A 27,069-nucleotide genomic window follows, 5' to 3' on the forward strand; every position below is an offset into this window, starting at 1 on the left:
GCGGATTGGGGCCTCTTCCGGCTCGGGACAACTATCTTACGAGGCATTCTAGACCTAGAGAGGGGAAAGGACCCGAGGAGTCGGAAGAAACTCGACGGAAAAGCCCTAATGGAGGTCGGAGACGGCTCTAGGGTTTGTGAACAGTGGAGGCGGTGAATAGAAGTGTTGATTAAACGCTTCGATTAGGGTTAAAACATCGGATTCCTGACCGCGAGTCGACTCCAGTAAGTCGCGAGTCGACTCGACCTCGAGTCGACTCCAAAATATGCGCGAGTCGACTCCCCCTATGTTGCCATCGACCTCGAGTCGACTCCCGTCTGTGTGCGAGTCGACTCCCCCTCATGAGCCGACTCTGAAACGTATCCGAGTCGACTCCAACTCTGGCACGTACCTTACAATCATGTTATTTTCATGCCAATCAAGGGTTAATCACTAAGTTATGATCTGATTTGATAATCATTGATGAGAGATTCTATATTTAACACGACCTAGTCATCAAAATCAATGAACTAGAAGAGAACATCACTAGGATGGATCAATCACTCCTAATCCTCTCCTAAGCACACTAAATCGCTCTTCACTCAAGGGTTTTGTAAAGATGTCAGCTAGTTGATCATCAGTGCAAATAAATTGAAGTGTAACATCACCATTTAGTACATGATCTCTTATGAAGTGATGTCTTATTTCAATGTGTTTGGTTCTTGAGTGCTGAATTGGATTCTTAGTTAAGTTAATAGCACTTGTATTGTCACAATTAATGGAAATTTTATCTTGTTTAATTCCATAATCTTCCAGTTGTTGTTTGATCCACATGATTTGAGCACAACAACTCCCGGCAGCAACATATTCAGCTTCAACAGTAGATAATGCAACCGAGTTTTGTTTCTTGCTAAACTATGAGATTAAATTTTCTCCTAAGAATTGACATGACCCGCTGGTGCTTTTTCTATCAAGTTTATAACCAGCAAAGTCTGAATCTGTGTATCCTATTAAGTTCAGGCTAGATTCTTTAGAATACCATAAACCTATATTTTTTGTTCCTATTAGGTATTTAAAGATTCTCTTGACTGCAATTAGATGAGATTCCTTAGGACTAGACTGATATCTAGCACACATGCATACACTAAACATGATATCAGGTCTACTCGCAGTGAGATACAATAAAGATCCTATCATACCTCTATACATCTTTTGATCTACAGATTTACCTGATTCATCTTGGTCTAGTTTGCATGATGAGCTCATGGGTGTGCTGATTGACTTGTTTCCCTCCATATCAAACTTCTTAAGCATCTCCTTAATGTATTTAGCTTGATTGATGAAGATCCCTTCTTCAGATTGTTTGATTTGAAGCCCGAGAAAATAGTTCAGCTCTTCCATCATGCTCATTTCAAACTCACTCTGCATCAAGTCAGCAAATTCTTCGCAGAGGCGATTGTTAGTAGCACCGAAAATAATATCATCAACATAAATCTGCACTACTAACATATCTTTGTTTTTCTTCTTTAAAAACAGTGTTGTATCTACATTTCCCCTAGAGAACTCATGATCTAGTAGAAATTTGCTAAGTCTTTCATACCATGCTCTAGGTGCTTGTTTCAAACCATAAAGTGCTTTGTTCAATTTATACACATGATTAGGGTATTGATGATTTTCAAAACCAGGAGGTTGTTCTACATACACCTCCTCATTAATATACCCATTCAAAAATGCACTTTTTACATCCATTTGAAATAATTTGAAATCCTTAGAGCATGCAAATGCTAGTAATAATCTAATAGCCTCAAGTCTAGCTACAGGAGCAAAGGTTTCATCAAAATCTATACCTTCTTCTTGATTATAGCCCTTTGCTACTAGTCTAGCCTTATTCCTAATTACAATTTCATTTTCATCAAGTTTATTTTTATATATCCATTTGGTACCTATAATTGAATATTCAGAGGGTCGTTCAACTAGGTTCCATACCTTGTTTCTAGTAAATTGGTTTAGTTCTTCTTGCATTGCATTTATCCAATTTACATCTTTTTCAGCTTCTTCTATGTGTTTGGGTTCAAAATGTGAGACAAATGCTAGATGATTATTTAAGTTCCTAAGAGACGCTCTAGTCCTTACGGGTTGAGATGGATCATCTAAAATTAATTCCTTAGGATGCCCATGAGCATACCTCCAAGCCTTAGTCAGCCCATGATCCACAATAGCCTCTTGGCTTGATGATGCATTTCCAATTAATTTTTGTTCATCTTCTTGTAATGTCATCTCATCAATCTTTTCTTCAAGAATTTCAGCATCATCATCAAGATCAACTCTCTTGCTAGAAGAAATATCACTAGAATCATCAAAAACAACATGTATAGATTCTTCAATAACAAGGGTTCTTTTATTAAAAACTCTATAGGCTTTACTAGTTGTAGAATACCCCAAAAATATACCCTCATCAGATTTAGAGTCAAATTTACCTAGATTATCCTTCCCATTATTATGAACAAAACACCTACATCCAAAAACATGAAAATAGTTTACTTTGGGTTTTCTATTTTTCCAAAGTTCATAAGGTGTTTTCTTTATAATGGGTCTCAATAAAACTCTATTTAATATATGACATGAGGTATTAATGGCTTCTCCCCAAAAGTACTTAGGGAGGTTACTTTCACATAGCATGGTTCTAGCCATTTCCTCTAGGGTTCTATTTTTTCTTTCTACAACTCCATTTTGTTATGGTGTCCTAGGTGCAGAAAAATTATGAGTTATTCCCTTTTTACTACAAAACTCGTCAAATAAATGATTTTCAAATTCGGTTCCATGGTCACTTCTAATAGCTATGACTGAAGTATCTCTAGCATTTGTTACTTCCTTATGAAATTTCTTAAAAACTGAAAATGCTTGATCTTTATGAGCTAAGAACATGACCCAAGTATATCTAGAAAAGTCATCAACAATAACTAGACCATATTTATTTCCTCCTATACTTGTGGTTCTAGTTGGTCCGAATAGATCCATGTGTAGTAGTTCTAGAGGTCTAGAGGTAGAGACACAATTTATGGATTTAAAGGAGTTCCTTGGTTGTTTGTCATATTGACAAGCTTCACATATTTTATTCTTTTCAAACATTAGTTTTGGCAAACCTATCACGGAATCTCTTTTAACTAGTTTTGATATTGTGTCCATACTTGCATGACCTAACTTACGGTGCCATAACCAACTAGCATCATTATCCTTAGTTTCATTAACAACTAAACATGGGTTATGTTTGGCAGGATCCTCAAGGTCTACTACATACACATTCCCACGTCTTATTCCTTTAAAAACTAAACTATTGTCATTTGAGTTGGTTATGATGCATAAGGATGGTTTGAACAAAACATCAAAACCTCTATCACACAATTGACTAATGCTAAGTAGATTATGCTTAAGACCATCAACATATCGAACATTATCAATAAAGGTTGAAGGGGTGATTTGTACTTTACCTATACCAATGATGTGACCTTGGTTATTGTCTCCAAAAGTCACAGCACCTCCCTTCTTAGCCTCAAGGGTGAAGAATTGGTCTTTGTCACCCGTCATGTGTCTTGAGCAGCCACTATCCAAGTACCAACAATTTTTGTCGACCTTGGCTGCAAGACACTCCTACACAAGCAAATCATATAATTTTAGGTACCCAAGTTTTCTTGGGTCCTTCATGGTTAGTAATGTTGGTTCCTTTTGGAACCCAAACCCTTTTAATTTTTCTTTTAGTTTTTCCTTTTCTATAATCACACACATTTGCTTTATGTCCTAATGTTCCACAGCAAAAACATGTTATTTTCTTAGATTTACTTTCCTCTGCTTTAACAAAGAAATTACTAAGGAGTTTTTGCTTATTTTTAGGTTTATACCCTAAACCAGCTCTATTGAACACAGCTCGTTGACTATTAAGTATCATTTCTAATTTTTCTGAGCTATATGTAAATTTTTCTACAAAAGACTTGTACTTTTCAAGTTCTAGTGTCAATTTTTGTTTTTCTGTTTTTAGTCCATTTAGGTCTTTTGTGAGACTCTCTTTTAAGATTTGTTTATTGTTTTTAAGTTCTAATATTTCTTTGGTCAGCCTTTCGTTATCTTTAATTAAGGTATTAGTCTTTTGAATTAAGATTTGGTTGCTTGTCTTAAGTTCTGAATTTTCTTTAATAATAACATCTTTATCCTTAACTAATGTATCATACTTACGGAGGTGAGTTTGGTTAGTTAGTTTCAATTCTTTGTTTTTAAGGTTTATTGTCTTATACTCGTCCATTAATTCATTGAAGGCATCATATAATTCATCGAAAGTAAAGTCTAAATGTGTTCCGGATGTTACCTCATTGTCGTTAGCCATAAAACATAGGTTGGCCTTTTCTTCTTGTTCCTCATTCGATGATGATGATGATGTGTCGGAGTCCGATAGGGTGGAGACGAGGACTTTCTTTTTCTTGTACTTGCTCCCCTTCTTCAGCAAAGGACACTCAGCTCTGAAGTGCCCCGGCTTCTTACACTCATAACATCCGATCCCCTCATTTTTCCTTTCCTTACCTTTATCCTTGTGATAGGAACTTGTGGGGCCTCTCCTTTGATGTGAGGACTTCTTCCGGTTGATGAATCTACGAAATTTTCTTACAAGGAGAGCCTCATCATCATCTCCCTCATTGTCTTCCTCTTCACTGCTACTGCCTTCTTGGATTGCCGTCACCTTGGCTTCCCATGACCTTGGTAGACAACGAAGAATCTTCCTGACAAGCTCACTGTTAGTATAATTTTTGCCAAGGCTTTTTAGGCCATTGACAATGTCAGTAAATCTAGTGAACATGCAAGTGATTGTTTCATTAGAATCCATCTTAAATAATTCATACTTATGAACTAATATATTTATTTTGGATTCTTTTACTTGATTTGTGCCCTTGTGGGTCACTTCAAGTCTATCCCAAATCTCTTTTGCAGAAATGCAAGTAGAGACTCTATTGAATTCATTTCTATCTAATGCACAATAAAGCACATTCATTGCTTTGGCATTTAGTTGTGCCTTCCTTATGTCATTGTCATCCCAATCCTTTTCAAGCTTGGGTATAGTGACACCCTCTACAAAAATGGATGGGATGTATGGTCCATTTAGAATGGTGGTCCACATCTCATAGTCTTGGGCTTGGATAAATATTCTCATCCTAGCCTTCCAATATGAGTAGTCGGATCCATTAAAGAATGGAGGTCTATGTGTGGACTGGCCCTCAATGTGAGAAGATCCAAATGGGGTTGTCATTTTGATCTTTTACTCTTTGGGTAATAGAGTTTCGGCTCTGATACCACTTGTTGCCCAGATAGACAACCCAAGAGGGGGGGTGAATTGGGTTTTAAAATAATTATTGCAATTAAATGGTTTGTGAATAACTAATTAATACTTTTTGCAAGTTGATTAATTAGATGCTAAGTGCAGTGAATGAAATGAAAGTAAGAGACAACAAAGCAATCACAAACACAATGATTTTATAGTGGTTCGGAGCTAACCCTTGCTCCTACGTCCACTCCCCAAGCCTCACTTGGGAATTCACTATAACCCCTCGGATTACAGCCGGTTGTTTTACAAGCTCACAACCTAACTTGTTGTTTTACGAGATCACAACGAACTCGGTCGGTTTTTCCAGGCTCACCGACTAGAACCACCCGATTGTTTTCCCGGGATCACAATCAAACCCTTACACGTTGGTTTCAACCTAGGCTCACCAACAAACCTTTATACCCTTGATTCAATCCCCTGATTGAATCAAGTAAGGACCAAATGGATTGAAAAACAAACAGAAAAATACAGCTTCTAAACAAGCAGATATTCAGCGATATAAATAAGAGAGAAGTTAAGAGCCCTCAAACAAATTTATGAAGATGTAGAGGGCTTCTCGAACTCTGGGTCTCCTCTTGAATGTCTTTAAGACTTGAAGGCTGAAGGAGACTTCTTTTATGCTGGGAAGAGTTGGTTGAATGGAGTTAATGGCCCTCTTCCTTCTTTTCCTTTGAAATCCTTTGGTACTGTTCCAGATTTGAATTAAAGTTGCCTTCACGACTGGGAGTCGACTCGTCTTGACCCGGAGTCGACTCGCCAACTTCTGGAGCTGACCTGGCAATTTTGGAGTCGGCTCATCCACTGAAGTCCGTGGATCCAATTTTGAATTTTGTCCACTCGAGTCGACTCGACTGTCCTGGGAGTCGACTCGAATCTCAGAGCCCGAACTCCCGATTCTCTGTCTTTTGGCTCATCCAGTCTTGGAGTCGACTCGAACTTCCTTGGAGTCGACTCGGCTCTCAGTTTCCGAAAGTTGGTCTTCTGCCTTTTGACGTGAAGCTTGTCTTGGAGTCGACTCGAGCTGTCTGGGAGTCGACTCGAATCTCAGAGGCAGTAACATGGTTTTCTGTCTGTCGATGGTCGCACAGTCTCGGAGTCGACTCGCGTATTGCGGGAGTCGACTCGAATCTCAGAGTCCATAAAATGCTCTCTGACTTTTTCTTTGTGTACCGCTGAGAGTCGACTCTCACCTTCTTTGGAGTCGACCTGCCAACCATCGGAGTTGACTCGCGCTCCACTGGAGTCGACTCGAATCTCAGACCCGAAAACTGCTCTCTGACTTTTCTGTGTGTTCCTCTTGGAGTCGACTCGTTGAACATTGGAGTCGACTCGCGCACTTCGGGAGTCGACTCGTTGACAGTTTCTGAGTTGAAGCTTTCTGTCCTTCTGTCTGTTCTCAGTCGGAGTCGACTCGTACTGATCAGGAGTCGACTCGAGCTCGTGCCAGTGAACTTGATACGCTTGGAGTCGACTCGTGATACTCGGGAGTCGACTCGAGTCTCAGACTTTGGTTCAGCAGACTTCTTAACATATCCAAAATACTATGAACCAAGTCTAGAGACACTTGGACAGGATTTTCACTGAAACACTCAATTGAATTCATTAGTAATCACAAGATATACTCAAATGCTTTGAGCTCATCAAAATCAAATGGGGTTTTAATCAATCACTCCACAATCTCCCCCTTTTTGATGATGACAAAACTTTGAGTATATGTAAAATGAATTTGCTCAATAAATAATGAAATAAAATCCATAAATGAATTCAAATGTCTGATAATTTAATTTATCCAAGTTTGAAAGGAGTGAAACATTAAATTTCGGAGTTAAAGCTCCCCCTTTCATTTGGAATTATATAAGCCTTCATATTATGCAATCAATTGTTTGGCTTATATGTCATTAATGATTTATCTTGATTAAAATTCAGATTCTCCCCCTCAATATATGCATTCAACTATGTTTTGATTCTCTGAATTTCCTTTTAATGCTTTGAAGTTTTTTGAACTGAATTTTATCTTTTTAGAGGGAGAATCTGTCAATTTGTTCTTGAGTAGGATTCAGCTAATCTCCGAATATCCCTTGAATAGATTCTGGAGATTACTCCATTAGGAGCCCCAAAAGAGAGATAATGAGCCTCGAGGTACCGAATCCACTTAGAACAAATTTGTGTGTGTTTTTAAGAGTTTATCTTTTTATTTATTTCCATTGATTTCTTTTACATATTTTTTTTATATTTCTTCCCTTTTACATATTTCTCCCCCTTTTTGTCATCATACCAAAAAGGAGGTAATCAACCACAATCAATGGCACAACCAATCATCAAATGGCACATAATTGAAGATAAGATGTCTACTCATTGTATTGATATGAATTGAAGTAGATTTGAGCATACAATAAGTAAAGTAAAACAATACAAAACAAAACTCAAACACATCCATGTCCTCCTCGAGGATGAAGCTCCCCCTCTCGAGGATGCATCTCCTCCTCTGGAGGATGCATCTCCTCCTCTCGAGGATGTGGCTCCTCCTCTCAAGGATGGTGCTCCTCCTCTCAATCGGCTCTGCTCCATGAGGAGGGTGACTGCATCTGTGACATGGCCAAGCTGTGTGATGATAGACGTGGTGGCTCTGCTATGTGTAGTGGAGAGCTCTGTCACCGACGTCTGAAGCCCAGTCACCGATGTCTGAAGTGCATCCAGCTTGTCGATGAGTACATTCGACAAGCGCTCGGCCCCCTCGGTGGTGGTGTGCATGTCACGACCTATGTCCTCTCGCATCTGTCGAGTGGTGCTCGTGACCTCATTCATGCTGTGGAACTGGGCCTGGACCAAACTCCGGATATTGTAGATCTCTTGCCGCACCTCAGCCGTCATGTCTGTCACGGCTGTCAAGGACGGGACCAACTGAGAAGATACGGGTGCAGGAGTGGGAGCAGGCACCGCACCTCGGAGCTCCCGAAGCAGCTCGTCCCTCAGATCTCGGACGATCTCCTGCCGCAGCTCCCGAAGCTGCTCAGGATCAATCCGGACCTCCATAGATGGTGGAGCCGAGGAGGAAGGTCCGGCGGAGATGGTAGGAGCAGGAGGAGTGGATGGAAGATCTGGATGGTCTGGATAGTCGGAATCGGGCTCAAGACTGGGAGAAGGTCTGGTGGTCTGAGTGGTGAGGGTAGACTTCCTAACCCAGATCCCTTCTCTCTTCCGAAACCCCATCCTGTGCATGGTCCCCGTACACAAGCGATCTGTCCATCGCAATGCACGAGAGGGTTCCCTCTCAGGAATGGGAATCTCGTACTCCCTAAAGAGAAGAGTAAAAATCATGCCGTATGGGAGGGTGAACCTAGGTCTGTCTAGGGGCTCACACATATACCTATAGATGAGTTTGGGGAAGTTGACCGGGGTGTCCTGAAGAATGTAAGACATAATAGCTAGGTCCCTCTCATTTACAAAATCAAATCTTCCTGTCTTAGGGAAGATGGACCTGGACAGAATACTCAAAAGGATTCTCACTTCAATAGGAAGTGAGCTAGCAGATACCTCGTCTAGGGGGGACTGAGGTGGATGCCCTAAGACGACCGTAAGGGCCTCAACTCTATCCTCAGGGTGTGCGGGAGCCACCCCTACTAAGGAAAGGTGGAGGATGTGGGCAATGAGATCCTCCGTGACACGCACAGGGACACCTACTACTGTGCCCTCGATACCTCCATCTCCCCGATGGACGGTACTATAAAACTCTTGAACAAGGCCAGGGTAAGTGGGAAGGTCCAAAGTGAGGACGTACTCTAGGCCCTGGGCTCTAAGCCTATCACCTATGGTGAACCCTTCCCGGGAGAGATAGTCGAAGTCGACATACCTCCCGGAGGTGACGGCCTTCCCGGCCAACGGCCTTGCGGGAACCGCCCTAAGCGGGGAACGAGCCGGAGGTGGTTGCCTCGCGGGATCGTGCCGCGCCTTGGAGCGCCGCTCGGGACCGGCCTCGGGATGGGACCTCTTCCTAACCACGGTCTTACGAGGCATCTTGACCTAAACGGGAAGAAACACCTAAAGGACGGAGAAAGGTCGACAAAGGAGACTCGGGACGGACCGGAGACGACCTAGGAACGGACGAAAACCCTAAGAATCGGTGAAAAATCGACCGAACAGAGGTTGGAGACGATCGGGGACGACCTAGGAGTCGGCTCTAGGGCTTTTTGAACAGTGGCGGCTTGAAAGAAAAGTGTTTGCGAAACGACAAACCTAGGGTTAAAAAGTCGGATCCCGACTGCGAGTCGACTCCCCTGAGTCGCGAGTCGACTCGACCTCGAGTCGACTCCAGAATATGCGCGAGTCGACTTTCCTTATGCGCCTGTAGACTTCGAGTCGACTCCCGACTATGTGCGAGTCGACTCCCCCTCTGCTGCCATCTTTGCGAGTCGACTCCCGCAAATGCGCGAGTCGACTCCCCCTTAGGAGCCGGCTCTGAAACTTACTCGAGTCGTCTCTAACCTTGGCACGCACCTAAAAATCATGCTATAACCGTGCCAAATGAGGAAAAATCACCTAATTGGGATCTGATTTGATGATCATTGAATAGAAACTCTATTTTAACCACATTCTAATCATCAAAATCAATTAATCTAGTGGAAACTCCCACTAGGATGGATCAATCACTCCTAATCCCCTCCTAAGCACACTAAACCTCTCTTCACTTAGGGGTTTTGTAAAAATATCTGCTAACTGATTATCAGTGCAAACAAATTGGAGTGTCACATCACCATTCAATACATGATCTCTTATGAAGTGATGTCTTATCTCAATGTGTTTAGTTCTTGAGTGTTGAATTGGATTTTTAGTTAGATTAATGGCACTAGTATTATCACAATTAATGGGGATTTTATCTTGTTTAATGCCATAATCTTCTAATTGTTGTTTAATCCATAAGATTTGAGCACAACAACTCCCGGCTGCAACATATTCAGCTTCTGCAGTGGATAATGCAACCGAGTTTTGTTTCTTGCTAAACCATGAGATAAGGTTTTCTCCTAGAAATTGACACGACCCGCTGGTACTTTTTCTATCAAGCTTACATCTAGCGAAGTCTGAATCTGTGTATCCTATTAAGTTTAGGCTAGATTCTTTAGAGTACCATAGCCCTATGTTCTTAGTTCCTATTAAGTATTTAAAAATTCTCTTAACTGCAGCTAGATGTGATTCTTTAGGATTAGCCTGATATCTAGCACACATGCAAACACTAAACATAATATCAGGTCTACTTGCAGTAAGATACAGTAAAGAACCTATCATACCTCTATAAAGTTTTTGATCTACAGATTTACCTGATTCATCTTGGTCTAACTTGCATGATGAGCTCATGGGGGTGCTGATTGACTTGTTTGCCTCCATATCAAACTTCTTGAGCATCTCCTTGATATATTTGGCTTGATTGATGAAGATGCCACCTTCAGATTGTTTGATTTGAAGCCCGAGGAAGTAGTTCAGCTCTCCCATCATGCTCATCTCAAACTCACTCTGCATCAAATCAGCAAATTCCTCGCAGAGGCGATTGTTAGTAGCACCGAAAATGATATCATCAACATAAATCTGCACTAATAACATATCCTTATTTTGCTTTTTCAGAAATAATGTTGTATCTACATTTCCCCTAGAGAATTCATGTTCTAATAGGAATTTACTAAGTCTCTCATACCATGCTCTAGGTGCTTGTTTTAGTCCATAAAGTGCTTTGTTCAGTTTGTACACATGATTAGGGTATTGATGATTTTCAAAACCAGGAGGTTGTTCTACATACACCTCCTCATTAATATACCCATTTAAGAAAGCACTTTTTACATCCATTTGATATAGTTTGAAGTCCTTAGAGCATGCATATGCTAATAATAATCTAATAGCCTCAAGTCTAGCTACGGGAGCAAAGGTTTCATCAAAATCTATGCCTTCTTCTTGATTATAACCCTTTGCTACTAGTCTAGCCTTATTTCTTATAACAATTCCATTTTCATCTAGTTTATTTTTATATATCCATTTTGTACCTATAATTGGATATTCAGAAGGTCTCTCTACTAGATTCCACACTTTGTTTCTAGTAAATTGGTTTAGTTCTTCTTGCATTGCATTTATCCAATTTACATCATTTTCGGCTTCTTCTATGTGTTTGGGCTCAAAGTGTGAAACAAAAGCTAGATGGTTATTCAAATTCCTAAGGGATGCTCTAGTCCTAACCGGTTGAGATGGATCATCTAGAATTAGTTCCTTAGGATGCCCATGAGCATACCTCCAAGCTTTAGTTAGCCCATGATCCACAATAGGCTCTTGGCTTGATGATGCTTCTTCAATCAATTTTTGATTATCATCTTGTAATCCCATCTCATCTATCTTTTCTTCAAGTATTTCAACATCATCATCAAAATTAACCTTCTTACTAGACGAGATGTCGCTAGAGTCATCAAAAACAACATGTATAGATTCTTCTATAACTAAGGTTCTTTTATTAAAGACTCTATAGGCTTTACTAGTTGTAGAATAACCTAAGAATATTCCTTCATCAGATTTAGGGTCAAATTTCCCTAGATTATCTTTCCCATTATTATGTACAAAACACCTACACCCAAAAACATGAAAATAATTAACCTTTGGTTTTCTGTTTTTCCACAGTTCATAAGGTGTTTTCTTTATGATGGGTCTTAATAGAACTCTATTTAATATGTGACAAGAGGTATTAATGGCTTCTCCCCAAAAGTACTTAGGGAGGTTGCTTTCACATAACATAGTTCTTGCCATTTCCTCTAGTGTTCTATTTTTCCTCTCCACAACTCCATTTTGTTGTGGTGTCCTAGGTGCAGAAAAATTATGGGTTATCCCCTTTTTACTACAAAATTCATTAAATAATTGATTTTCGAATTCGGTACCATGGTCACTTCTAATGGCTATGACTGAAGACTCTCTAGCATTTGTTACTTCCTTATGGAATTTCTTAAATACAGAAAATGCTTGATCCTTATGTGCTAGGAACATGACCCATGTGTACCTAGAGTAATCATCTACAATAACTAGACCATATTTATTTCCACCTATGCTTGTTGTTCTAGTTGGACCGAATAGGTCCATGTGTAATAATTCTAGAGGCCTAGAGGTAGAGACACATTTTATGGATTTAAAAGAGTTCCTAGATTGTTTGCCAAATTGACATGCTTCACATATTTTGTTCTTTTCAAATTTTAATTTTGGCAAACCTATCACGGAGTCTCTTTTAACTAGTTTAGTTATTGTGTCCATGCTTGCATGACCTAACTTACGGTGCCATAACCAACTAGCATCATTATCTTTAGTTTCATTTACAACTAGACATTGGTTATGTTTTGCAAGATCTTCTAGGTCTACAACATATACATTTCCACGTCTAATTCCCTTAAAAACTAAACTATTATCATTAGGATTTGTTATAATACATAGTGATGGTTTAAACATAACATCATATCCTTTATCACATAATTGACTAATGCTTAACAAGTTATGCTTAAGACCATCAACATATCTAACATTATCTATAAAAGTAGAAGGTGTTGCCCAGATAGACAACCCAAGAGGGGGGGGGTGAATTGGGTTTTAAAATAATTTGAATAATTAAAACTTTGTGGATGATTAATTAAAAACTATAACAAGTTATTTAATTAAAGCTAAGTGCTGTGAGCAGTGTGCGGGGAAGAAGATGAGAGACAATGCAATACAAACACAAAGTTTTATAGTGGTTCGGAGCTAACCCTTGCTCCTACGTCCACTCCCCAAGTCTCACTTGGGAATTTCACTATAACCCCCTTGGATTACAGCCGGTTGTTTTGCAAGCTCACAACCAAACTTGTTGTTTTACGAGCTCACAACGAACTCGGTCGGTTTTCCCAGGCTCACCGACTAGAACCAACCCCGATTGTTTTTCCGGGCTCACAATCAAACCCTTACACACGTTGGTTTTAACTTGGCTTACCAACCAACCTTAATCCCCTTGATTCAATCCCCCGATTGAACCAAGTAAATACAATGAGAAGAAAGAAAACAGAAAACAGCTTCTCAAAAAGCAGATTTAAAACAATATAATCGTAAAGGAGTTTAGAAGCCCTCAAACGCTTTTAAGCTGGTGAAGAGGTATGGCTTCTGGAACTCCGGTCTCCTCTTGAAAGAGTGGTCGACTTAAATGCAGGAGGAGGAAGCTTTGATTGTTGGGAAGAAGTTGTTGGAGCAGTAAATGCAGATCTTCCCTTTTTCGTTGAAGAGCACTTGGAGAGCTTGAAAGCTTGAATGCTTGGAGTGAAAATGTGTGTTCTCTGCCTTGCTACAGTCTTCTGTGGCTATTTAAGCCAACCCCCACGGAAACTAGCCGTTACACTGTTTTTTCTGCCCGTTCTGCACACTCTGCGCAGCCTGACAATATGACCGTTGGTGGGTTGGAGTCGACTCGCGCGATCAGGAGTCGACTCGGCTGTAGCGGGAGTCGACTCAAGCTTTTCCGGAGTCGACTCGGCAACTGTTCCAGATTTGAATTAAAGTTGCCTTCACGACTGGGAGTCGACTCGTCTTGACCCGGAGTCGACTCGCCAACTTCTGGAGCTGACCTGGCAATTTTGGAGTCGGCTCATCCACTGAAGTCCGTGGATCCAATTTTGAATTTTGACCACTCGAGTCGACTCGACTGTCCTGGGAGTCGACTCGAATCTCAGAGCCCGAACTCCCGATTCTCTGTCGTTTGGCTCATCCAGTCTTGGAGTCGACTCGAACTTCCTTGGAGTCGACTCGGCTCTCAGTTTCCGAAAGTTGGTCTTCTGCCTTTTGACGTGAAGCTTGTCTCGGAGTCGACTCGAGCTGTCTGTGAGTCGACTCGAATCTCAGAGGCAGTAACATGGTTTTCTGTCTGTCGATGGTCGCTCAGTCTCGGAGTCGACTCGCGTATTGCGGGAGTCGACTCGAATCTCAGAGTCCATAAAATGCTCTCTGACTTTTTCTTTGTGTACCGCTGAGAGTCGACTCTCACCTTCTTTGGAGTCGACCTGCCAACCATCGGAGTCGACTCGCGTTTCACTGGAGTCGACTCGAATCTCAGACCCGAAAACTGCTCTCTGACTTTTCTGTGTGTTCCTCTTGGAGTCGACTCTTACTACCAAGGAGTCGACTCGTTGAACATTGGAGTCGACTCGCGCACTTCGGGAGTCGACTCGTTGACAGTTTCTGAGTTGAAGCTTTCTGTCCTTCTGTCTGTTCTTAGTCGGAGTCGACTCGTACTAATCAGGAGTCGACTCGAGCTTGTGCCAGTGAGCTTGATACGCTTGGAGTCGACTCGTGATACTCGGGAGTCGACTCGAGTCTCAGACTTTGGTTCAGCAGACTTCTTAACTTATCCAAAATACTACGAACCAAGTCTAGAGACACTTGGACAGGATTTTCACTGAAACACTCAATTGAATTCATTAGTAATCATAAGATATACTCAAATGCTTTGAGCTCATCAAAATCAAACGGGGTTTTAATCAATCACTCCACAATCTCCCCCTTTTTGATGATGACAAAACTTTGAGTATATGTAAAATGAATTGCTCAGTAAATAATGAAATAAAAACCATAAATGAATTCAAATGTCTGATAATTTAATTTATCCAAGTTTGAAAGGAGTGAAACATTAAATTTCGGAGTTAAAGCTCCCCCTTTCATTTGGAATTATATAAGCCTTCATATTATGCAATCAATTGTTTGGCTTATATGTCATTAATGATTTAGCTTGGTTAAAATTCAGATTCTCCCCCTCACCATTTGCATTCAACTATGTTTTGATTTTCTGAATTTCCTTTTAATGCTTTGAAGTTTTTGAACTGAATTTTTGTTTTTAGAGGGAAAATCTGTCAATTTGTTCTTGAGTAGGATTCAGCTAATCTCCGAATATCCCTTGAATAGATTCTGGAGATTACTCCATTAGGAGCCCCAAAAGAGAGATAATGAGCCTCGAGGTACCGAATCCACTTAGAACAAATTTGTGTGTGTTTTTAAGAGTTTATCTTTTTATTGATTTCTTTTACATATTTTATCCATATTTCTCCCCTTTTACATATTTTATACATATTTCTCCCCCTTTTTGTCATCATATCAAAAAGGAGGTAATCACACACAATCAATGGCACAACCAATCATCAAATGGCACATAATTGAAGATAAAATGTCTACTCATTGTATTGATATGAATGTAAGTACATTTGAGCATACAATAAGTAAAGTAAAACAAGACAAAACACAACTCAAACATCTATGGCCTCCTCGAGGATGAGGCTCCCCCTCTCGAGGATGCATCTCCTCCTCTGGAGGATGTGGCTCCTCCTCTCGAGGATGGTGCTCCTCCTCTCAATCGGCTCTGCTCCATGAGGAGGGTGACTGCATCTGTCACATGGCCAAGCTGTGCGATGATAGACGTGGTGGCTCTGCTATGTGTAGTGGAGAGCTCTGTCACCGACGCCTGAAGCCCAGTCACCGATGTCTGAAGTGCGTCCAGCTTGTCGATGAGTACATTCGACAAGCGCTCGGCCCCCTCGGTGGTGGTGTGCATGTCACGGCCTATCTCCTCTCGCATCTGTCGAGTGGAGCTCGTGACCTCATTCATGCTTTGGAACTGGGCCTGGACCAAACTCCGGACATTGTAGATCTCTTGCCGCACCTCAGCCGTCATGTCTGTCACGGCTGTCAAGGATGGGACCAGGGCGGAGGATGTGGGCGCAGAAGAGGGAGCAGGCACCGAGCCTCTGAGCTCCCGAAGTAGCTCATCCTTCAGATCTCGGACGATCTGCTGCCGCAGCTCCCGGAGCTGCTCTGGATCAATACGGACCTCCATAGATGGTGGAGCTGAGGAGGAAGGTCCGGCAGAGGTGGTAGGAGCAGGAGGAGTGGATGGAAGGTCTGGATGGTCTGGAAGGTCTGGGTAGTCTGAATCTGGCTCAGGACTGGGTGATGGTCTGGTGGTCTGAGCAGTGAGAGTGGACTTCCTAACCCAGATCCCTTCTCTCTTTCGAAATCCCATCCTGTGCATGGTCCCCGTACACAAGCGATCAGTCCATCGCAAGGCACGAGAGGGTTCCCTCTCAGGAATGGGAATCTCGTACTGCCTAAAGAGAAGAGTGAATATCATCCCGTATGGGAGGGAGAGCCTAGGTCTGTCTAGGGGCTCACACATATACCTATAAATGAGCTTAGGGAAGTTGATCGGGGTGTCCTGAAGGATATAAGACATAATAGCTAAGTCCCTCTCATTCACAAAATCAAATCTCCCAGTCTTAGGGAAGATGGACCTAGACAGTATACTCAAAAGAATTCTCACTTCAATCGGAAGTGAGCTAGCAGAGACCTCATCTATGGGGGACTGAGGTGGATGCCCTAGGACGGCCGTAAGGGCCTCAACCCTATCCTCAGGATGTGCAGGAGCTACCCCTACTAAAGGAAGGTGGAGGATATGGGCAATGAGATCCTCCGTGACACGTAATGGGACACCTACTACCGTGCCCTCGATACCTCCATCTCCCCGATGGACGGTACTATAGAACTCCTGAACAAGGCCTGGATATGTGGGGAGGTCCAAGGTGAGGAAGTATTCTAGGCCCTGGGCTCTAAGCCTATCGCCTATGGTGAACCCTTCCCGGGAGAGATAGTCGAAGTCGACATACCTCCCGGAGGTGACTGCCTTCCCGGCCAACGGCCTTGCGGGAACCGCCCTAGGCGGGGAACGAGCCGGAGGTGGTTGCCTCGCGGGATCGTGCCGCGCCTTGGAGCGCCGCTCGGGACCGGCCTCGGGACGGGACCTCTTCCTAACGACGGTCTTACGAGGCATCTTGACCTAAACAGGAAGAAACCTAAAGAACGGTGAAAGGGTCGACAGAGGAAGCTCGGGACGAACCGGAAATGACCTAGGAACGGACGGAAACTCAATGTCCGGCGAAGAATCGACGGAAAAAGGGGTTGGAGACGATCGGGGATGACCTAGGAGTCGGCTCTAGGGCTTTTTGAACAGTGGCGGCTTGAGGAAAAGTGTTTGCGAAACGACAAACCTAGGGTTAAAAAGTCGGATCCCGACTGCGAGTCGACTCCCCTGAGTCGCGAGTCGACTCGACCTCGAGTCGACTCCAGAATATGCGCGAGTCGACTCTCCTTATGCGCCAGTAGACCTCGAGTCGACTCCCGACAATGTGCGAGTCGACTCCCCCTCAGCTGCCAACTTTGCGAGTCGACTCCCGCAAATGCGCGAGTCGACTCCCCCTTAGGAGCCGGCTCTGAAACTTATTCGAGTCGTCTCTAACCTTGGCACGCACTTAAAAATCATGCTATAACCGTGCCAAATGAGGGAAAAACACCTAATTGGGATCTGATTTGATGATCATTAAATAGAAACTCTATTTTAACCACATTCTAATCATCAAAATCAATTAATCTAGTGGAAACTCCCACAAGGATGGATCAATCACTCCTAATCCCCTCCTAAGCACACTAAACCTCTCTTCACTTAGGGGTTTTGTAAAAATGTCTGCTAATTGATTATCAGTACACACAAATTGGAGCGACACATCACCATTCAATACATGATCTCTTATGAAGTGATGTCTTATCTCAATGTGTTTAGTTCTTGAGTGTTGAATTGGATTTTTAGTTAGATTTATGGCACTTGTGTTATCACAATTAATGGAGATTTTATCTTGTTTAATGCCATAATCTTCTAATTGTCGTTTAATCCATAAGATTTGAGCACAACAACTCCCGGCTGCAACATATTCAGCTTCTGCAGTGGATAATGCAACCGAGTTTTGTTTCTTGCTAAACCATGAGATTAGGTTTTCTCCTAGAAATTGACAAGACCCGCTGGTACTTTTTCTATCAAGCTTACATCCAGCGAAGTCTGAATCTGTGTACCCTATTAAGTTTAGGCTAGAATCTTTAGAGTACCACAGCCCTATGTTCTTAGTTCCTATTAAGTATTTAAAAATCCTCTTAACTGCAGCTAGGTGTGATTCTTTAGGATTAGCCTGATATCTAGCACACATGCACACACTAAACATAATATCAGGTCTACTTGCAGTAAGATACAGTAAAGATCCTATCATACCTCTATAAAGTTTTTGATCTACAGATTTACCTGATTCATCTTGGTCTAACTTACATGATGAGCTCATGGGGGTGCTGATTGACTTGTTTCCCTCCATATCAAACTTCTTGAGCATCTTCTTGATATATTTTGCTTGATTGATGAAGATGCCTCCTTCAGATTGTTTGATTTGAAGCCCGAGGAAGTAGTTCAGCTCTCCCATCATGCTCATCTCAAACTCACTCTACATCAAATCAGCAAATTCCTCGCAGAGGCGATTGTTAGTAGCACCGAAAATGATATCATCAACATAAATCTGTACTAATAACATATCCTTATTTTGCTTTTTCAGAAATAATGTTGTATCTACATTTCCCCTAGAGAATTCATGTTCTAATAGGAATTTACTAAGTCTCTCATACCATGCTCTAGGTGCTTGTTTTAATCCATAAAGTGCTTTGTTCAGTTTATACACATGATTAGGGTATTGATGATTTTCAAAACCAGGAGGTTGTTCTACATACACCTCCTCATTAATATACCCATTTAAGAATGCACTTTTTACATCCATTTGATATAGTTTGAAGTCCTTAGAGCATGCATATGCTAATAAAAGTCTAATAGCCTCAAGTCTAGCTACGGGAGCAAAGGTTTCATCAAAATCAATGCCTTCTTCTTGATTATAACCCTTTGCTACTAGTCTAGCCTTATTCCTTATAACAATTCCATTTTCATCTAGCTTATTTTTATATATCCATTTTGTACCTATTATTGGATATTCAGAAGGTCTCTCTACTAGATCCCACACTTTGTTCCTAGTAAATTGGTTTAGTTCTTCTTGCATTGCATTTATCCAATTTACATCATTCTCGGCTTCTTCTATATGTTTGGGCTCAAAGTGTGAAACAAAAGCTAGATGGTAATTCAAATTCCTAAGGGATGCTCTAGTCCTAACCGGTTGAGATGGATCATCTAGAATGAGTTCCTTAGGATGCCCGTGAGCATACCTCCAAGCTTTTGTTAACCCATGATCCACAATAGGCTCTTGGCTTGATGATGCTTCTTCAATCAATTTTTGATTATCATCTTGTAATCCCATCTCATCTATCTTTTCTTCAAGTATTTCAATATCATCATCAAAATTAACCTTCTTACTAGATGAGAAGTCACTAGAGTCATCAAAAACAACATGTATAGATTCTTCTATAACTAGGGTTCTTTTATTAAAGACTCTATAGGCTTTACTAGTTGTAGAATAACCTAAGAATATTCCTTCATCGGATTTAGGATCAAATTTCCCTAGATTATCTTTCCCATTATTATGTACAAAACACCTACATCCAAAAACATGAAAATAGTTAACCTTTGGTTTTCTGTTTTTCCACAGTTCATATGGTGTTTTCTTTATGATGGATCTTAATAGAACTCTATTTAATATATGGCAAGAAGTATTAATGGCTTCTCCCCAAAAGTACTTAGGGAGGTTACTTTCACATAACATCGTTCTAGCCATTTCCTCTAGTGTTCTATTTTTCCTCTCCACAACTCCATTTTGTTGTGGTGTCCTAGGTGCAGAAAAATTATGGGTTATCCCCTTTTTACTACAAAATTCGTCAAATAATTGATTTTCGAATTCGGTACCATGGTCACTTCTAATGGCTATGACTGAAGACTCTCTAGCATTTGTTACTTCCTTATGGAACTTTTTAAACATAGAAAATGCTTGATCCTTATGTGCTAGGAACATGACCCATGTGTACCTAGAATAATCATCTACAATAATTAGACCATATTTATTTCCACCTAGGCTTGTTGTTCTAGTTGGACCAAATAGGTCCATGTGTAATAATTCTAGAGGTCTAGAAGTGGAGACACATTTGATGGATTTAAATGAGTTCCTAGATTGTTTGCCAAATTGACATGCTTCACAAATTTTGTTCTTTTCAAATTTTAATTTTGGCAAACCTATCACGGAATCTCTCTTAACAAGTTTAGTTATTGTGTCCATGCTTGCATGACCTAACTTGCGGTGCCATAACCAACTAGCATCATTATCTTTAGTTTCATTTACAACTAGACATTGGTTATGTTTTGTAAGATCTTCTAAGTCTACAACATATACATTTCCACGTCTAATCCCTTTAAAAACTAAACTATTATCATTAGGATTTGTTATAATACATAGTGATGGTCATATCCTTTATCACATAATTGACTAATGCTTAACAAGTTATGCTTAAGACCATCAACATATCTAACATTATCTATAAAAGTAGAAGGGGTGATTTGAACTTTACCAATACCAATGATGTGACCTTGGTTATTGTCTCCAAACGTCACAGCACCTCCCTTCTTAGCTTCAAGGGTGAAAAATTGGTCTTTATCACCCGTCATGTGCCTTGAGCAGCCACTATCCAAATACCAGCAGTTTTTGTTGACCTTGGCTGCAAGACACTCCTACACAAACAAATCATGTCATCTTAGGTACCCAAGTTTTCTTGGGTCCTTCATGGTTAGTCAAGTTGGTTCCTTTTGGAACCCATACCCTTTTAATTTTTTTTTTAGTTTTCCTTTTCCTATAGTCACATGCATTTGCCTTATGTCCTATATTTCCACAACAAAAACAGGTTATTTTCTTAGTTTTATTTTCCCCAGCTTTGACAAAGAAGTTACTAAGAAGTTTTTGTTTATTTTTTGGTTTATACCCTAAACCCGCTTTATTAAATACGGCTCGTTGATTGTTAAGTATCATGTTTAACTTTTCAGAACTATACGTAAATTTTTCAACTAAAGGTTTGTATTTTCCAAGTTCTTTAGTTAGTGTTTGATTTTCTGTTTTTAGATCATTAAGTTCTTTAGTAAGATCCTTATCTAAGGTTTGTTTATATTTTTTAAGTTCTGAAAATTCCTTAGTTAATTTTTCATTATCTTTAGTTAAGGTGTTAGCCTTTTGAGTTAACAGTTGGTTGCTTGTTTTAAGTTCTATATTTTCTTTAATAAGAGCATCTTTATCCTTAACTAATGAATCATGCTTATGAATATAAGTTTGGTTAGTTACTTTTAGTTTTCTGTTTTTAACATTTATATCCTTATATTCAATCATTAATTCATTAAACGCATCATAAAGTTCATCAAATGTAAAATCAAAATGCGTATCGGAAGTTACCTCATTTTCGTTGGCCATAAAACAAAAATTGGTCTTCTCTTCTTGTACTTACTCCCCTTCTTCAGTAAGGGGCACTCTGCTCTTATGTGGCCCGGCTTCTTGCACTCGTAACACCCAATCCCCTCATTTTCTCTTTCCTTACCTTTGTCCCTGCGGTAGGAATTTGAGGGACCTCTCCTTTGATGATACGCCTTCTTGTGGTTGATAAATTTCTTGAACTTGCGCACAAGAAGTGCCTCACCACCATCTTCCTCATTCTCTTCTTCGTCACTGCTGCTACTACAAGACAAGTCCTTGTTAGATGAAGTAGACTTAAGAGCTATTACCTTTTTCTTGTGGGAGGACTCCTCTTCGCTGTGTTGCTTCATGGTTAGCTCGTGAGTCATTAGAGATCCAAGGAGCTCTTCAAGTGGAAGCTTGTTCAAATCTTTTGCTTCTTGGATTGCCGTCACCTTGGCTTCTCATGACCTTGGTAGACAGCGAAGTATTTTCCTGACAAGATCATTGTTAGTATAGCTCTTGCCAAGGCTTTTTAGGCCATTGACAATGTCAGTAAACCTAGTGAACATGCTAGTGATTGTCTCATTAGAATCCATTTTAAATAGTTCATACTTATGAACCAATATATTAATCTTGGATTCTTTAACTTGATTTGTGCCCTCATGGGTCACTTCAAGCCTATCCCAGATCTCTTTTGCAGAGTTGCAAGTAGAGACCCTATTGAATTCATTTCGGTCCAAGGCACAATAAAACACATTCATAGCTTTAGAGTTCAATTGTGCCTTCCTCATGTCATGTTCATCCCAATCCATTTCTAGTTTGGGTACCTTAACACCCTCTACATATGTGGATGGGATGTATGGACCATTTACTACAATGGTCCACATCTCATAATCTTGGGCTTGGATGAATATTCTCATCCTAGCCTTCCAGCATGAGTAATCGGATCCATTGAAGAAAGGGGGTCTTTGGGTGGACTGACCCTCAATGTGGGAAGATCCAAATGGGGTTGTCATTTTGATCTTTTAACTCTTGAGTGGAAGAGTTTTTGGCTCTGATACCACTTGTTGCCCAGATAGACAACCCAAGAGGGGGGGGGGTGAATTGGGTTTTAAAATAATTTGAATAATTAAAACTTTGTGGATGATTAATTAAAAACTATAACAAGTTATTTAATTAAAGCTAAGTGCTGTGAGCAGTGTGCGGGGAAGAAGATGAGAGACAATGCAATACAAACACAAAGTTTTATAGTGGTTCGGAGCTAACCCTTGCTCCTACGTCCACTCCCCAAGTCTCACTTGGGAATTTCACTATAACCCCCTTGGATTACAGCCGGTTGTTTTGCAAGCTCACAACCAAACTTGTTGTTTTACGAGCTCACAACGAACTCGGTCGGTTTTCCCAGGCTCACCGACTAGAACCAACCCCGATTGTTTTCCCGGGCTCACAATCAAACCCTTACACACGTTGGTTTTAACTTGGCTTACCAACCAACCTTAATCCCCTTGATTCAATCCCCCGATTGAACCAAGTAAATACAATGAGAAGAAAGAAAACAGAAAACAGCTTCTCAAAAAGCAGATTTAAAACAATATAATCGTAAAGGAGTTTAGAAGCCCTCAAACGCTTTTAAGCTGGTGAAGAGGTATGGCTTCTGGAACTCCGATCTCCTCTTGAAAGAGTGGTCGACTTGAATGCAGGAGGAGGAAGCTTTGATTGTTGGGAAGAAGTTGTTGGAGCAGTAAATGCAGATCATCCCTTTTTCGTTGAAGAGCACTTGGAGAGCTTGAAAGCTTGAATGCTTGGAGTGAAAATGTGTGTTCTCTGCCTTGCTACAGTCTTCTGTGGCTATTTAAGCCAACCCCCACGGAAACTAGCCATTACACTGTTTTTTCTGCCCGTTCTGCACACTCTGCGCAGCCTGACAATATGACCGTTGGTGGGTTGGAGTCGACTCGCGCGATCAGGAGTCGACTCGGCTGTAGCGGGAGTCGACTCAAGCTTTTCCGGAGTCGACTCGGCAACTGTTCCAGATTTGAATTAAAGTTGCCTTCACGACTGGGAGTCGACTCGTCTTGACCCGGAGTCGACTCGCCAACTTCTGGAGCTGACCTGGCAATTTTGGAGTCGGCTCATCCACTGAAGTCCGTGGATCCAATTTTGAATTTTGTCCACTCGAGTCGACTCGACTGTCCTGGGAGTCGACTCGAATCTCAGAGCCCGAACTCCCGATTCTCTGTCGTTTGGCTCATCCAGTCTTGGAGTCGACTCGAACTTCCTTGGAGTCGACTCGGCTCTCAGTTTCTGAAAGTTGGTCTTCTGCCTTTTGACGTGAAGCTTGTCTCGGAGTCGACTCGAGCTGTCTGTGAGTCGACTCGAATCTCAGAGGCAGTAACATGGTTTTCTGTCTGTCGATGGTCGCTCAGTCTCGGAGTCGACTCGCGTATTGCGGGAGTCGACTCGAATCTCAGAGTCCATAAAATGCTCTCTGACTTTTTCTTTGTGTACCGCTGAGAGTCGACTCTCACCTTCTTTGGAGTCGACCTGCCAACCATCGGAGTCGACTCGCGTTTCACTGGAGTCGACTCGAATCTCAGACCCGAAAACTGCTCTCTGACTTTTCTGTGTGTTCCTCTTGGAGTCGACTCTTACTACCAAGGAGTCGACTCGTTGAACATTGGAGTCGACTCGCGCACTTCGGGAGTCGACTCGTTGACAGTTTCTGAGTTGAAGCTTTCTGTCCTTCTGTCTGTTCTCAGTCGGAGTCGACTCGTACTAATCAGGAGTCGACTCGAGCTTGTGCCAGTGAGCTTGATACGCTTGGAGTCGACTCGTGATACTTGGGAGTCGACTCGAGTCTCAGACTTTGGTTCAGCAGACTTCTTAACTTATCCAAAATACTACGAACCAAGTCTAGAGACACTTGGACAGGATTTTCACTGAAACACTCAATTGAATTCATTAGTAATCACAAGATATACTCAAATGCTTTGAGCTCATCAAAATCAAACGGGGTTTTAATCAATCACTCCACAGAAGGGGTGATTTGAACTTTACCAATACCAATGATGTGACCTTGGTTGTTGTCTCCAAAAGTCACAGCACCTCCCTTCTTAGCTTCAAGGGTGAAAAATTGATCTTTATCACCCGTCATGTGCCTTGAGCAGCCACTATCCAAATACCAGCAGTTTTTGTTGACCTTGGCTGCAAGACACTCCTACACAAACAAATCATGTCATCTTAGGTACCCAAGTTTTCTTGGGTCCTTCATGGTTAGTCAAGTTGGTTCCTTTTGGAACCCATACCCTTTTAACTTTTCTTTTAGTTATACTTTTCCTAAAATTACACACATTTGCTTTATGACCTACTGTACCACAGCAAAAGCAAGTTATTTTCTTAGTTTTAGTTTCTCCAGCTTTAACAAAGAAGTTACTAAGAAGTTTTTGTTTATTTCTTGGTTTATACCCTAAACCCGCTTTATTAAATACGGCTCGTTGACTATTTAGTATCATGTTTAATTTTTCAGAACTATATGTAAATTTTTCAACTAAGGGTTTGTATTTGTTAAGTTCTTTAGTTAGTGTTTGATTTTCAGCTTTTAGATCATTAAGTTCTTTTGTAAGATCCTTATCTAAGGTTTGTTTATATTTTTTAAGTTCTGAAAATTCCTTAGTTAGTTTTTCATTATCTTTAGTTAAGGTGTTAGTCTTTTGAGTTAAAAGTTGGTTGCTTGTTTTAAGTTCTATATTTTCTTTGGTGATTAAATCCTTATCCTTAACTAACTTATCGTATTTATGTAGGTGTGATTGATTAGCTATTTTTAGTTCTTTATTCTTAAGATTTATAGCCTTATATTCTACCATTAATTCATTAAATGCATCATAAAGTTCATCAAAAGAAAAATCAAGATGCGTATCGGAAGTTACCTCGTTTTCGTTGGCCATGAAGCAGAAATTGGCCTTCTCTTCTTGTTCATCATCTGATGAGGAGGATGATGAGTCGGAGTCGGATAGTGTAGTGACAAGAGCCTTCTTCTTCTTGTACTTACTCCCCTTCATCAATAAGGGGCACTCTGCTCTTATGTGACCCGGCTTCTTGCACTCGTAACATCCTATCCCCTCATTTTCCCTTTCCTTACCCTTATCCTTTCGATAGGAATTTGAGGGACCTCTCCTTTGATGATACGCCTTCTTGTGATTGATGAATTTCTTGAACTTACGCACAAGAAGCGCCTCACCATCATCTTCCTCATGTTCTTCTTCTTCACTGCTGCTACTGCAAGATAAGTCTTTGTTAGATGAAGTAGATTTCAAAGCTATTACCTTTTTCTTATGGGAGGACTCTTCCTCGTTGTGTTGTTTCATGGTGAGCTCGTGCGTCATAAGGGATCCAAGGAGCTCCTCAAGTGGTAACTTGTTCAAGTCCTTGGCTTCTTGGATTGCCGTCACTTTAGCTTCCCACGACCTTGGTAGACACCGAAGGATTTTCCTGACAAGTTCACTGTTAGTATAGTTCTTGCCAAGGCTTTTTAGGCCATTGACAATATCAGTAAACCTAGTGAACATGCTAGTGATTGTCTCATTAGAATCCATTTTAAATAGTTCATACTTATGAACCAATATATTAATTTTGGATTCTTTAACTTGATTTGTGCCCTCATGGGTCACTTCAAGCCTATCCCAGATCTCTTTTGCAGAGTTGCAAGTAGAGACCCTATTGAATTCATTTCGGTCTAAGGCACAATAAAACACATTCATAGCTTTAGAGTTTAGTTGTGCCTTCCTCATGTCATGTTCATCCCAATCCTTTTCTAGTTTGGGTACCTTGACACCCTCTACATATGTGGATGGGATGTATGGGCCATTTACTACAATGGTCCACATCTCATAGTCTTGGGCTTGGATGAATATTCTCATCCTAGCCTTCCAGTATGAGTAGTCGGATCCATTGAAGAAAGGGGGTCTTTGGGTGGACTGACCCTCAATGTGAGAAGATCCGAATGGGGTTGTCATTTTTGATCTTTTACTCTTGAGTGGAAGAGTTTAGGCTCTGATACCACTTGTTGCCCAGATAGACAATCCAAGAGGGGGCGTGAATTGGGTTTTAAAATAATTTAGATATTTAAAACTTTAAGGATGATTAATTAAAAACTATTGCAAGTTATTTAATTAACGCTAAGTGCTGTGAGTGAAGTGAGAGTAAGAAGAAAAGAGCCAATCAATCACAAACACAAGGTTTTATAGTGGTTCGGAGCTAACCCTTGCTCCTACGTCCACTCCCCAAGTCTCACTTGGGAATTTCACTATAACCCCCTTGGATTACACCCGGTTGTTTTGCAAGCTCACAACCAAACTTGTTGTTTTACGAGCTCACAACGAACTCGGTCGGTTTTCCCAGGCTCACCGACTAGAACCAACCCCGATTGTTTTTTCGGGCTCACAATCAAACCCTTACACACGTTGGTTTTAA

General features: G+C 41.0%; 1 protein-coding gene across 1 annotated transcript; it reads right to left on the reverse strand.

The window, feature by feature from the left end:
• Window positions 1–1,381: 1,381 nt before the first annotated feature.
• LOC149753476 (uncharacterized) lies at window positions 1,382–27,069 on the reverse strand. The gene is made up of 5 exons (XM_089923517.1): window positions 25,527–27,069; window positions 24,630–24,817; window positions 4,337–4,745; window positions 3,468–3,627; window positions 1,382–1,401 (listed from the first exon to the last, which is right to left on the reverse strand). Exons 1-5 carry the CDS (start codon window positions 26,610–26,612, stop codon window positions 1,397–1,399), a joined length of 1,848 nt encoding a protein of 615 aa, XP_089779643.1. The 5' UTR covers window positions 26,613–27,069; the 3' UTR covers window positions 1,382–1,396.

Source organism: Phoenix dactylifera, chromosome 5 (genome assembly GCF_051530095.1).
Source record: "Phoenix dactylifera cultivar Ajwa chromosome 5, Ajwa_hap1_PhDact_Kaust_v1.1, whole genome shotgun sequence".
NCBI classification, from domain to species: domain Eukaryota; kingdom Viridiplantae; phylum Streptophyta; class Magnoliopsida; order Arecales; family Arecaceae; genus Phoenix; species Phoenix dactylifera.